General features: G+C 38.3%; 1 protein-coding gene across 1 annotated transcript; it reads right to left on the reverse strand.

Annotated features, from left to right (window-relative positions):
* Nucleotides 1-7706: 7706 nt before the first annotated feature.
* On the reverse strand, nucleotides 7707-13204 carry LOC103991318 (equilibrative nucleotide transporter 1). Its single transcript, XM_009410727.3, has 2 exons — nucleotides 12629-13204; nucleotides 7707-8654 (listed from the first exon to the last, which is right to left on the reverse strand). The coding sequence occupies exons 1-2, from the start codon at nucleotides 13164-13166 to the stop codon at nucleotides 7924-7926; spliced, it is 1269 nt and encodes a 422-aa protein (XP_009409002.2). The 5' UTR covers nucleotides 13167-13204; the 3' UTR covers nucleotides 7707-7923.
* Between the last annotated feature and the right edge of the window lie 533 nt (nucleotides 13205-13737).

Consider the following 13737-nt stretch of genomic DNA (forward strand, 5'->3'; position numbering starts at 1 on the left):
ATACAAAAATGAGATAAAACATACTACCTAAATATATGTACAAGTAAATAAAAGCAATGAATAGTCCATTGATAAATGTATTACAAGTATGTAATGACCATCTATGACATTCTCCCCCACTTAAATTGTTGATAATTTTGTCGATGCTTATTGGTAGACTTTGATGATTGCTTCTTTGTGTCATGAGATATCTTCAAGATCTCAATTGGCTTCTATTCAGGAAAACTTTTTCCACTTTACCAAGTACTTGATTTGCTATACTATGTTAGGAAGCTTTATCTTTTAATACGTTAAAATGATTTTAACTCACTTTTTGTATGAGGCTTTGATGGAGGGTAACCGAGTTGGAATACTCCTGGTAGTATCTTAAAGGTCTGAGTGGTAGGCTTTCAAGCTGCTTGTGTGGAAAACATTATGAATTTTGAGTCATGCTAGTATTTGCAACTTGTAAAAGACATTATCTTCCTTATTGATAATTGGGAAGGGTCCATATTTGTATATCAATCCCTTATGTACTTTATGTCTAAAGAATTAGAGTGATGTTGTTGAAGCTTCACCAACACCAAGTCATCTTCATCTTTTTAATCTTCTTCTTAAGTAAGCCTATACAATATTTGTGTTTCGATGTCATTCCCTTGCAAAGTAATATGCTAATGGACTACTCCTTATATAATCGATCACCAAGGTGTAAAAAGTCAATGACTACTATTCCGTAATGGTCTCAAAGGGGCTTTTGTTAGATATAGAACTTTATTGTAAGTTGTAAGAGAATTAGCCTACGTCTAACAACTTCACCTAATCTCATTGGTTGACACTCACATAGTGCCTAAAATATACTTAAGAAGTGAATTTATTCTTTTAGTTTAAAAATTATTTGGGGGTGGAGGCTTATGGAGAAGTATAACTTAGATTCGGGCATTTTAAATAACTCGATCTAGAATCATCCCAAGAACTGCATATCTTAATCACTGATGATATTATGAGGAAATCTCTAATACTTTATCACATTCTTCATCATCAACTTGGTTGCCTCCTAAATTAAGCAGTGTAGAGGTGGAACAATGAATGTTGCATACTTTAAAAATTGATCGACCACTACGAATATCAATCTGAGTCCCCGTATTACCAGCAAGCTTGATATGAGATCCAAGGAAATGCTCTCCCATGACCTTTCTAGTACGGGCAACGAATTTGAAAGTCCCATCGGCTTCTATTACTTTACCTTATCTTGTTAGCAAGTAAGACAAGTTCGAACATATTTCTCCATATTAGTCATCTTTAACTAATTGTCTGCTTAAGAAACATAAACTCTATTCCGTTTGATGTAGATGAGTCACTCTTAGATCCAAAATCACTGTGTCTTGCCCTCTTTGATTAGGTGCATTAGGGTTATGACTTGGCATCACTATATAGTCTATCTTTTAGGGAAATCTAGAGGCAACATCACATGTGTAGCTAAAGAACGGAAAATAAAAACCCTAAATTTTCCAAAAAGGTGCTTGTCATCGTGCGAAAATTGATGCGTAAAAACCCGTGAAACTTAAAACCATATGTGAGATAGTGTTTTACCTAAGAAGATTGTATATCCCTGAATTCCTACAGATCTGTGAGGTTAGATGAAGGAGTTCAAGTGCCCTCCTCTCTAACGACGATCCACACAGCAAGGCTGTGACGATCTCTAACGACGATCCACACAGCAAGGCTGTGACGATGCTCCTCAAATTATTGCCCAAATCTCCACGCCTGCTATCTAAAGAGGAGAAGAGAAGAGGAGAATATGAGGTGGCAACTAAGAAGCCTCTAGCCTATGAGCCTTTAGTTCTCTCATATTTATAAAGGCCCCCTATTAACTTAACCCTAATAGATCTTGTCATATCGAGTATTGGATCTTCATCCAACTACCTAAGCCTCTTAGACTAGTGGATCTCTATCCAATAATCTCTTATTGGCTCTTATTGGATCTCATCCATATGATCTAATAATTAAGAGGCTTAATGAATATCCATTAAGATAGGGGCTACTGTAGATATCTCATATTTAAACCTCTACTTGTCGCAATGCCTACCATATGTGTGTAACCATCTAGGCCCAATATCAAGCTAATCGTGAGTCATACCTATCAAAACTCCTTTTGGTTTAGTAAATTATTATCTTCATAATAATTCACTCGACTCGTCGACTGTAGACGTACTAGGCCACTACGCCGTAGTCCCTAGATGATATAGGAGAATCAAATCCTTTGGACCTATATGTCTTCATTTACCATGTATCTATAGCCTCTCATCCATTTAATATCCTATAGACTATATACCATGTATGGTGCTGTCAGACCCATACGGTTTCTACTCGAGTCTTGCTCTAATCAAATTCTTTTGGAGAACTCTTTTTTTATCAATCTGAATGACCTTGGCTAAGAATTTGTCTGAGCAAGAACATATGAGATATTTCTCTTATGACACTGAGAGTAGATGATCCTCTATCGACACTCAATAGCCCTCGTAAGGTTGACTATCACTCTCGATGATCGGTTATACTAGATCTGAAACTTTCAAACTTATAAGTCTGGTATCAAAGAGTTGAGTACTCATACATGATATCCTTGGTGTCTCAAGTCTAAGGACTAAGTACACCACTATGATAACGGAATCGATGTCTAACAATGATGTATCATTAACCATCCAGCAATCCGTAAGCGGATTAATCATTGAACTCATTCTTTAATGAGCACCTGCACTGTAGCCTAGTGTCCCCACACGAGCAGCTATGAGACCAGCTACCTCCATTATATGGACGGGTATACAACACACCTATTTGTCCGGTTATCTTGATGTCCATCTCGAGTAACCTATGACTAGGAATATTTAGGGTTTGTATTTAAAGGTGAATCGATCTCATTATAGTGATCCCATCACGATTTGATTATATCAACAAGCAATAAATAATATAAAATATTAAATAATATAATAAGCGAAAAAACTATATATCATATCACACATGTCATCACTCACGTGATTAGCTTATAGGGCACATATGACTAACAATCTCCTACTTAACCTAAAACAAATCACCTATGTGTCTGATCCCTATCAAACCCCTATGATACTAAAAAATAATCTGAGACAATGGCTTTATCAATGGATCTATGATATTATCTTCGGATGGAACTCTTTCCGCTGCTACATCTTCTCGAGTCACGATCTTTTTGACCAGGTGGAATCTCCATAGAATGTGCTTAGACTTCTAATGAGACCTGAGTTCATTGGCTTGAGCAATTGCCCCGTTGTTGTCACAATATAATGGAATTGACTCTTCGCTGCTCGGCACGACTCCCAAATCTATGATGAACTTCTTCGTCCAAACTTTCTCTTTTGTTATCTCTACTGTAGTAATGTACTCAACCTATGTGGTTGAGTCAGTAGTAGTATCTTGCTTGGAACTCTTCCAATATACTGCTCCTTCATTCAGGGTGAACATATACCCCGAATTAGACTTACTAACATCGACATCAGATTGAAAGCTCGAGTCTGTGTACCCTTCAACCTTGAGGCTACTACCTCTATATACTTGTATTCTTAGTCCTTCTCAAGTACTTAAAGGATACACTTTACTGTTTTTCAATGCTCCAAGCCTAGATCCGCCTAATACCAGCTCGTGATACTCAGAGCATACGCTATATTAGGGATGGTACATGACATAACATATATGATAGACTATATCGTTGAGGCATAGGGTATCCTATCCATGTTCGCCCTTTTTTCAGAAGTCTTTGAGGACATACTCCTAGAAAATGATATCTCATGTCTCATTGGTATGAGACATCTCTTAGAATTTTTCATGCTAAAATTTTTAACAATGGTGTCTATGTACCTGAATTGGGATAGTGGACCTCCCTCTCAACTTGGGAGTCTTGCCATCGTATTTGCTTTAAGGAGAGTTTCTATTAAGTTTGGAAGTAACTTAATACGATGTTGTCCATTTTTAGCATAAATTATGTTCCGAAAAGGTAGTACCGCTAAACTCGTAGATAGTGGACCACTATTGTCATCTCCTTCTTATGCGTCAGATACCATCACTCGGTCTCGTCGAGCTTGCAGCTCTTGTAGGCCATCGAGTGACCCTCTTAGATAAGTATTCCTGTAATAGCGAAGTTTAAAACATTTGTGTTGACTATAAAGATTTCCTATAGTTCGATAATTTGAGTACTATTCTCCTAACATAGAAACCTTTAGGTCTTAGAATATTGCTTCATATTTGTTTGACCATCGATAAGGATACTCCTTCAGCAACTCTATCAATGAAGCTACACACTTAGAGTACCCAACTATTAAGTGCTGATAATAGTTGATGAAACCAATGAGGGATCTCAGCTCTGACACATTCTTTCGTGTTTGCGACTCTACCATAACTTGCACATTGATTTGTCCATCCGAATTGAACCTTTGCCAATTCAATGTCCTAAGAATCAAATCTTCGTCGGAGCAAAGTGACACTTCTCCCTTTTCATAAATAAAGTGTTCTCATTGAGAACCTTAAAAATTGTTCAAAGATAGTTGACATGCTTCTCGAATGTTTGGCTGTAAACGATTATATCATCTAAGTAGGTGATTATAAATTTGTCTAGAAACTCTTTGAATACTTTATTCATGAGAGTGCAAAAATGTAGTTGGAGTGTTAGATAAGCCAAAAGGAACCACCAAAAACTCAAATGCTCCATAAACATAGGTAGACTTCACTTCATCTCTGTTAGCAATGCAAACCTACCAGTAACTCGACCGAAGGTCATGTTTAGAGAAATAATTTGCTTTGCTCAATTGATTGAATATGTTTATTATGAGTAGGATGAGATATTTGTTCTTCACTGTTACCTTGTTTAGGCCCTAATAGTTGACGCATAATCAGAGAGTTCTATCTTGTTTCTTTTGGAAAAGGGCTACAGCTTCGAATGATACTTTAGAACTATAAATAAGACCACCGCCTAATAGTTTATCTAATAACTTCTTGAGCTCTGCCAACTCTTGGGGGGTCATGTGATATGATGGTCTTGTTAGAAGCTTCACTCCCTACTTCAGCTTGATGCGATAATCTATGCCTCTGCATGGCAACAGAGTTTTTAGCAACTCGAGTAGCATAAGATCAATAAACTCCTTCAAGACGTTTGTCGCTACAGTAAGTTCATGAGTGGCCTCCACATTAAGTGGTTCTAGCTTTATTACGACCATAAAAGTTAGTTCTCCCTTTGACACCCCCTTCTTTAATTGTAAAGCATATATTTGTCCCTTTAACACCCCTTCTTCAGTTGTAAAGCATATATTTGTCGTAGGTCCTTAGTTCCTCATTAAGAAATAGGAACCACATTGAAGTCGTCACCACCAATTAGCATAGAGAGTTTAGGAACAACATTAGCATCAACTTCATTGTGTACATGAACTCTATTTCGATGATCACTTGGAAGTCATCCAATAGCACCATAATCATGTTTGTGCTTCTACTCTATGTCTTGATATTGATAGGGACCCCCTTTGTCAATTCGGATATCTACTTAGCCTTTGAGTTCATAGCTTTTGTCTGACTAAAGTTCTTCTCTAAGTTCAGCCCAAGTTGCCTTACTTTTCGATCGACAATGTGATTGTAGGCAACGCCCGTGTCTACCATCGCATAGGTTATTTGGCCATTTAGCTTGATATCCACATATATCAGCTTATTACTCCATACTTTTTGTGGCTTCGTCTTTATGTTCTCCCCCACTTGATCCTACAATGCATTTATTCTTGTGACTTGTTATTATCACTACTAGATTCTGAACTACTCAAATTAAGGGCGATGACCTTGCCCTTGTTTGATTTAGGAGAATGGATTGATATGGTTAATGCATTGAGTGGGCACTCCCTCACCATGTGTAGTCCTCCACAAAAGAAGGATCTGTCAAGTTTTAGGGCATTGCCTTTTAAACTTAGTCCTTTGTGGGAACTCTTTTTCTTTTGCTTGCTTTCGGATTCCTTTCTTAGGGAATATTTGGATGGACGATTTCCTAAAGATTATTTCTTCTTTCTCGAGTCCTCTAAGGAAACAAAGTCGATGAGCCTTTCTGTAGCTGTGATTGTCTCAATCACATCAGTGACATTCCTTTGATGTAGTTCCTATTGTGCCCATGGCTTCAAGTGATTGAGGAAGCTAAATAGCTTATTCTTCTCAAACATGTCTTGTATGTTCAGCATGAGTATAGAAAATTACTTTACGTAGTCCTGAATAAAAGTACTTTGGCGAAGTTATCTTAGCTTCATTCTTGCGATGAACTCCATATTATCAAGTATGAAGTGAGTTCTCAACTCTTGCTTCAAATCCTCCCATGTGTCCACTCAACACCGCCCTTGTTGAATCTCTTTCCAATATATTTGCTACTAAACTTTTGCATCCTTATTTAAATATATGATTGCTATCAAAACTTTAGTTTCTTCATAATCAGGCCTCGTAGCTTGGAAGTATTATTTTATATCGAATAGAAAATTCTTGAGCTCCTTCGCATCCTTGGAACTTTCATAGTAATGCGACTCAGGTGCCCTCAAGTTTTGTGATAGAGCAACGCGGGTGTTGCTTCCTCCCGTATTAAGATCTATTGTGAGCAATGTAATCCTAGACGTGAGTTTCACTATGACTTTATGTAGGTGTCGCATATAGTCTTTAGTGTCTTCGGTTAATTGATCAATTAGAGATTTGACCTTATTGGTCTAAGATTCTGCCTCTTCTTGTAAGTTCTTTATCCCAAGAAGCCTTCGTTAGCCTTGGTAGAGTTCCTCTAGATTCACTTTAAGAACGTCAAGATGGGTTTCCACAATTGTAAGCCTCTCCTTATGGCTTCTTTTCTCGGTTGGTGCTCCAGATTGCACTTCCTCCGCTCATGGAAAATAGTCAACTTCTTGCTCGTCTTATTCGCTGTCACTCCTCTTGAGCAACTCCAATAGCTTGAAGGTGAGTTTGCACTTGTAGGTCTAGCTTATCTCGTCTTTCTCGATTCGTCACGATGCTTCGCCATGACGAGATCGTGAAACTTTCACTGTTTGTTTGAATTGCTTGCCCGCTTTGTTACCATAATATCACGAACATAACTATAATTGCTTAAGTCATAAGGCACTCTTGTATTATTCATCCACAAATAGTTAGCATAGTTACAACTTTGTGTAGGTTCGTAAGGACTTGTAAAAGAGCAAATAGATTAGCTCGAAAGCAAATGATGGATAAGTCCCGACGTCTCACAAACAACTACTTACTAGGTACTAGGCGTGTTGGCAAGGTCCCGTAGGCTTAACGTACAAACTTGTGAATCCAATCAACGTCCAACACTATCTCATATCCCCATCCCACCAAATACCACCCTCGAGATTCCAAGGTACTAAGATGACTAATATTTTTCTTCACACCGTAGCCTATAAAAAATAGTCTGTGGCATGTAAAAACTAAGTCATTTTGGGATAACTTTACTTATTCTGATGAACAATCTATTTTCACTTACAGTTTTGAAGCAAAACGCACAAAAACAATACAAATATATTTACTAGTAAGATTGAGATATTCTGTAAAATTACCAAAAATTCCAAAAGAAAAACATCAGCAAAAATTCCAGAGGGAAATTTGTTATGTAGGTTTCCAACATAACCATATCCAACACATCCAAAACATTTGATGCTTCACAAATTCACATACAATACACAAGACCAAAACCCACCTTGTGTGCTTACTTACCAAAAGCCACCAATATGTTTGCTGCCATGGCTATTTTGTCATATGAAAACAACAATACATTCTGGAGATTAAGTGCCAATATTAACATGATTTTTACATTTTTGACAAACCAACAAAGCTGAATACTTAAATGAGTAATGACAACTCCAGACATGAGGCATTTTTTTCACTCGAGTACAACTGCACCTAAACGACCCAGAACCAAGAAACTATTGAACCAGTAGCCAGGCCAATCACTAGGAACAGAACGATAACGATCCCTGCAGTCTCGGAGTGCTGTATCGGCACAGATTTGGGTGCAAGAATCATCAGCACTGAAGTAAGATACCCATTTGTTAGTCCCAAAAGGCATGTCAGAATTGTGACTGGGATTTCTGTGCGGAAGAATTTGGGGCCATGCAAGCAACCAAGGAAAAGCGGATAAAAGAGAAGCCTTCCGACACAGCAAGCAACTGCAACATTAGTATTCTCAAGAAGATAGACTGCGGTCAGAGACTTGCCGACCAGATCAAATACATTGTATCCAGCAATGAGAATAATTGAATACCAATCCTTGAGGACATCAGAGTGAACATCCTCGGTGATGTATCCCGGGAATATGGAAAGTGTAACAATGTAGATGAGGGAGATCCCAAAACCAGACCATTTGATCCGTCCCACGATGTGCCACAAGGTTGACCTCCATGCGGATCCACTCTTGGGACCCTTCTCATTCCTCTCTTCTTTCATAGCCTGTCCTTTGATATCTTTGTAGTATTGGACAACAGGAAGCCTGTCTGCTATATTATAGCAAACAATACAGATGGCCATCACCACAATGCTGACGATGAAGTAAAGGTTTGCACTTTTTCTTAACCCACTATCATCTTGTGGATAAATGGCTTTGGTAATTACTCTCAAAGCTGACACAAGTACCCCTGTATAAAGCAGATTCATAGCATCAAAAGTTGGTTTCATATGCAAAAAGTCCCAAGATAAGGAAAATCCACACGATAATCTGTTTGATGAACTTACATATTCATGTAAACTTTGGAATACTAAGATTCACCACACAACACCACAATCACCACACTATGTCAACAACAGGAGGTCCCAAACATTTGCGGCCTGCTATATTAATCTTTTTCCACCATATGATTTAATACCACATAAAAAAAAAAAAACCATCATCTCCAACATCCAAAATGCTATCTTCAAGTTTATGAAGTGTCTGAGAGTTCTATGTCTCTGAAGACATTACTAAGAACAGATCCAGTTCTGGTTAGTTATGGCTTGCATCTGAGCTGACATCATAATTGGCTTGATTAAGCTGAATTGAGAGAAACCTCCATGGTAATCTGGATTCAAATGTTTTAGCAAATTTACTTTGGAAGGGCATCGAGTTAATACTCCATGCTTCTTCAAACCCATGCTTTTCCTTTTCCAATTTACTTTGGCAATGTTTTAGGCTTTTAGCGAATTTACTTGGGGGCTTAAGAATTAATTTCCTTCAAAATCCCTTTAGTGGATGGTGGAAGATTATTTGAATTTTGAGTCACTCAACTTTAAGGTGAAATTTTACTAACCAATTATAATTTTTTCAGATTTCTAGATCTATCCTATGATTTAAAGATTGCAATTGAAAATTCCTGAAAATAACTGTTACCTATATTTTAACCATCTTCATTCAATACCCGTCCCTGATGAAAGTTTGAACCAAAGCAAATATTAGCTCTTCAGGATAATTAAGTAATTATGGATTTAAAGAACAATTCAGACATCAAGGATGCATTAGCTACAGGGACAACTATTGAGGTTTAAAGTGCCCACAACTAAGAAGTATATGAAAAGGAAGGCGGCTAAGGAGAAAGAAAATCAGAGGTAGAAGGAAAATTAAACACAACAATAAGAAAAAGAAATCCACAAAACTGAGAAGTGAAATGAAAAGTACCATGTACACATAAGATAGAGCGAGAGAGAAAGAGCCATTGCTTCGACTAAAACATAAAAAAATTAAAAATTTAAAGTGCAAATAAAAAATTATAAGCATAAAGAATATTATGAGAGATAATAAGAAAATCAATAAAGATGGATATATGAAAACAAAAAAAAGCGGGAGAAGCATGCACAAAATGGTGCAATATAAAAAGAAAGTGTGGCATGATAATTAGATCTTTTCAGAAACTTTTGCTATATTGTAAATTATTCACATAGATAATAGTGTAAGGTAAAACCCAATAGGTACAGGACTTAGGGCTTCATTGAAGTCAAGTTCAGTCTTGTAAATTGAATCAAATTCAGTCTTATATTATCCTGGGTCTAATATAAGTCAGATGCTCAAAAAGGCCTTTGTATGTGAACAATAAATTAATGATTTATACTAGAAAAAAGTCCTAGATCTGACTTGCTCAATCTACAAGGGGTATCCTGGTTGGTTTGTTATCATATAATGGGTGTCATAGAGCTATACTTTATTTAGAAGGTCAGGTTAGGTATTGTTATTGAGGTACTCAGCTGGTATGACAGATAGTCTTGTATCACTTTTGGTTGGTGGAAAATCTCGGTAATCAAACAGCTATGTGCTATCTCATGATTCCTCTTCTTATTATCTCTGTGTAAAACTTATCAAATGTCTATTTGTCTGTTAAGTTTGTCGCTGTCCCTTCAGATTTAATAATTAGTGCAAAGACTGTCCTTTCCCTCCTTATTTAATCATCTATATTTTCTCCTTGCTTCCTGTGTTTCTTACAGAAGGCCATGCTTTCTAGATCCAAAAGGGCAGAAAGCAGTCAAATCTGAATCTAAGCCCATCTCTGTGGCCTTACAGACTGTTATCGATTATCACATATCCAGTCTCATGAAAAGCAAGTGTATGAAACAACATATTTTGGGCATTAAATGTGATATACAGTCTATGAATTGTCATGCTTGTAATTATATTAGTTTTGTCTTGAAGATTGCTATGTGCAAGTCAAGCTTCAAACAAGGGTTGACAGAAAAACAAGGGATTCTGCTTAAATTCTTGTAAGGTCACATTTAACTAGACTTAGACCTGAACCAAACCTAATTCTTAAACATCATGGTTTCTCCAAAGTAAAACCTAAAATTTTTGGACAACCTGTACACAACAAAGTTTGATTCAAAATTTCATCTAACATAATGTATGAAAGGAACTCTACATTATTTTGATAAAATCTTTTATCTACCTAGAGTCTTAGACTTGACCTGGTTGATCTAAAATTTTCACCAAACATAAAAATTTAAATAAAATAAAACTAACCTGTACTTTCATGAAAAAGCAAGATGGAATAGCATGTCTGTCAGAACCAATCCAGTTTGAACAATCTGACGCTTACCTACACAGTATGCCACACCCAGTTTCTTATGGGTTGGATTAGCTCCATTGGACTAAAAATTACCGCGAGTACTTCATACAAGTTGCTTCAGACTGAACTATCCCTGGTTCACTTGACTCAGTTAGTCTTGAATTAAATTTAATCAATTCTGAGCCTAGACTAATGTGCTAAGAACAAGGAATGAATAAATAACTCTTCAACCAAACAAAACATCCAGCTGTTTTAGGAGAGAGGTCAATCTTACTTGGCTGTGGATCATAATATATCCCATAGGTAGAGTTTAAATTCACTTTATGGTGGGATTGTAGGATGGAAACCAATTAATATGTGATGATGCCCATGAAGAAAAAAGATGTGACTAATTATCACCGTGCAAAAAAAAAATTAATTGCACAATTAAGATTCTACTTTCAGAAAAATTAATGCTTTGAAGCCAAGATACAGAGAAGAAGAGCAATTGAACAAAATCAGAAAGTAAAAGTCCATGTTGGAAAGCAAATTGAAAACAGTAAGTCATCAATTCCAACAAAATTGAATGTTGTTCTTGGTAGACAGATAAAATGCATTAAAAAATAAGGTAAATATAATATCTTTAGTCGTTGAAGAGTACTCTCCAGATAATTCTGTGTAATAAGATGATGGGAGAGGAACTGACAAATTGACCAAAATATAGTTGGGTCACCAAATCTATACTAAATCCAAAAGTCATGAAGGCTACTAATATGCATGCTTTTACACTGACATAGCAGACTATAATTGAAGGCACTAGTCAATATAGTTAGAATTCACCTTAATACTGCCAAGTCCAATAAACAGTTATAAAGTCAATGCGTAAGCACTTAGTACCTAGATAGCAATCAATTTCATTATTTATCCAGCTGGTCTTGACTTTGAAATAGAAAGAAACAAAGTTCTGCACTGGACTATCACAAGATATGCATTAATTCCAATAACTGTTCCAATTGTAAAATGCACACAAAATTATTCCATTGAAGCAAAAGTCCACAAATATTAGCCAATAGGAACATAATACCTATATCAGCATTGAAGTATCATTAAGCTAAACCCTTATTTGTATTCTATACCACAGAGTCAACAAGTTTAAGTTGTGCTACACGCAACACTCTAAAAAATTAAAAACAACTAGTTATAGTCAGAATTTTCCAAAGTTCTCGTAGGCTTTGCACATTGTTGTGAATGTACTTTATTAATTGAGCAACGTAAGATGCAAACTGTTATGCCAATTAAGTTTTTTATTCAATAATGAAGTTTTTATTCAATAATTGACTGTCATTGTCATCCAAAAACAATTATCATTTAAAGGTACTATCGGCCTGTGATTTGCAGTTTCTTTTTAAACGATATGCCTTGTGCCCTTTTCTCCCCTCTCTCATGACTATTAAAAGAGATTTCGAAGGTATTATCCATGTGATTCTCACTGAACTTTCTCATTCCTCAACCCACCCCATCCCATCATCCAGATCCGATTGATCTTTTGACTTTAATTAAAGAAAAAGAAGGAAAAAAAAACTGTAGATCTGATAGAGAATCAATACCGGAAGCAGCAGTGCCGGCGACCACCGCCTGCATGTACCTCTCCGGAAGCTCTCCGGCAGATCCGATTACACCGCCCTGGACGAGGGCGTCGGCGATGCCGGAGAGGACCACGGCACCGACGGTGACGTCGTAGGAAGCGTAGAGGCCCCGTACGCCCCTGACGTAGGCGGCGTCCATGACGGGGACGATGAGGAGGGAGACGACAAAGAGGGCGAGGCCGGCATTGATGCGGAGGGGGGCGCTGGACAAGTGGGCCCATCCGACGATGACGAGGAGGAAGAGGAGGCAGGTGAGCATGTATGAGACGGAGAAGACACGATCGACGGGGGCATCCGGGTAGAGGTAGCTGAAGTAGTCGACGGCGGTGATGAAGGCGTTCCACGGCAGGAGGAACCCCGCCCCCAGCGTGAAGTATACCGCGTACGCTACGTGGAACACGTCCTTCGGGGCAGCCACCACCGCCTTCGAAGGCGACTCCTCATCGCCGGCCGCCGACACGAGGAGGCCCGTCCTCTCGTCCTCTCCGCTTCCTCCCATCCTCTCTCTCTGTCTGCCGACCAATTATTGTGAGCGTTTGACCAACGACCGGAGATGATATACGGTCTGGGCGTGCAAGCGCTTTGAGATTCGGAAGTAGCACTTGATGTTGGTAGCCGAGTAGGGAGGCAAGGATCCCCTCCAAAATTCTGCGTCGCCACCGTGTCCCTTCCACATCATCTCCCATCTCAACCGTCCATCATCGAGATGACGGATGGAGCCCACATGAGCGAGGGTTCAGATCTTAAGTTAGACAGGCTCATTGGTAGCGCGGACGGTGGAGATATGAAAGGTGAGGACAACGGGGAACGACACGTACGAATTGCAAGACTCCGATATGTAGTGCCAGTTGCAGAGGATCATTCGCCTCGTCATGGAATCTGACTCGGACACAGCCTTGCTTCCAAGGAAGGAGAAGAATCGCAGTAGTTCAACTACCCCTTTAACACGCACCAAAAGTTGCTGCCCCGAACAACTTTTCATCCGACGTGGCTCCTTCCCGATCCTCCTCCCCTGCGGGCTCCACGGATCAGCTTCGTCAGGAGGAATTACCGGGTGACGTGAGAATGGG

The sequence above is a fragment of the Musa acuminata genome, chromosome BXJ2-7 (assembly GCF_036884655.1).
Source record: "Musa acuminata AAA Group cultivar baxijiao chromosome BXJ2-7, Cavendish_Baxijiao_AAA, whole genome shotgun sequence".
In the NCBI taxonomy this organism is placed as follows: domain Eukaryota; kingdom Viridiplantae; phylum Streptophyta; class Magnoliopsida; order Zingiberales; family Musaceae; genus Musa; species Musa acuminata.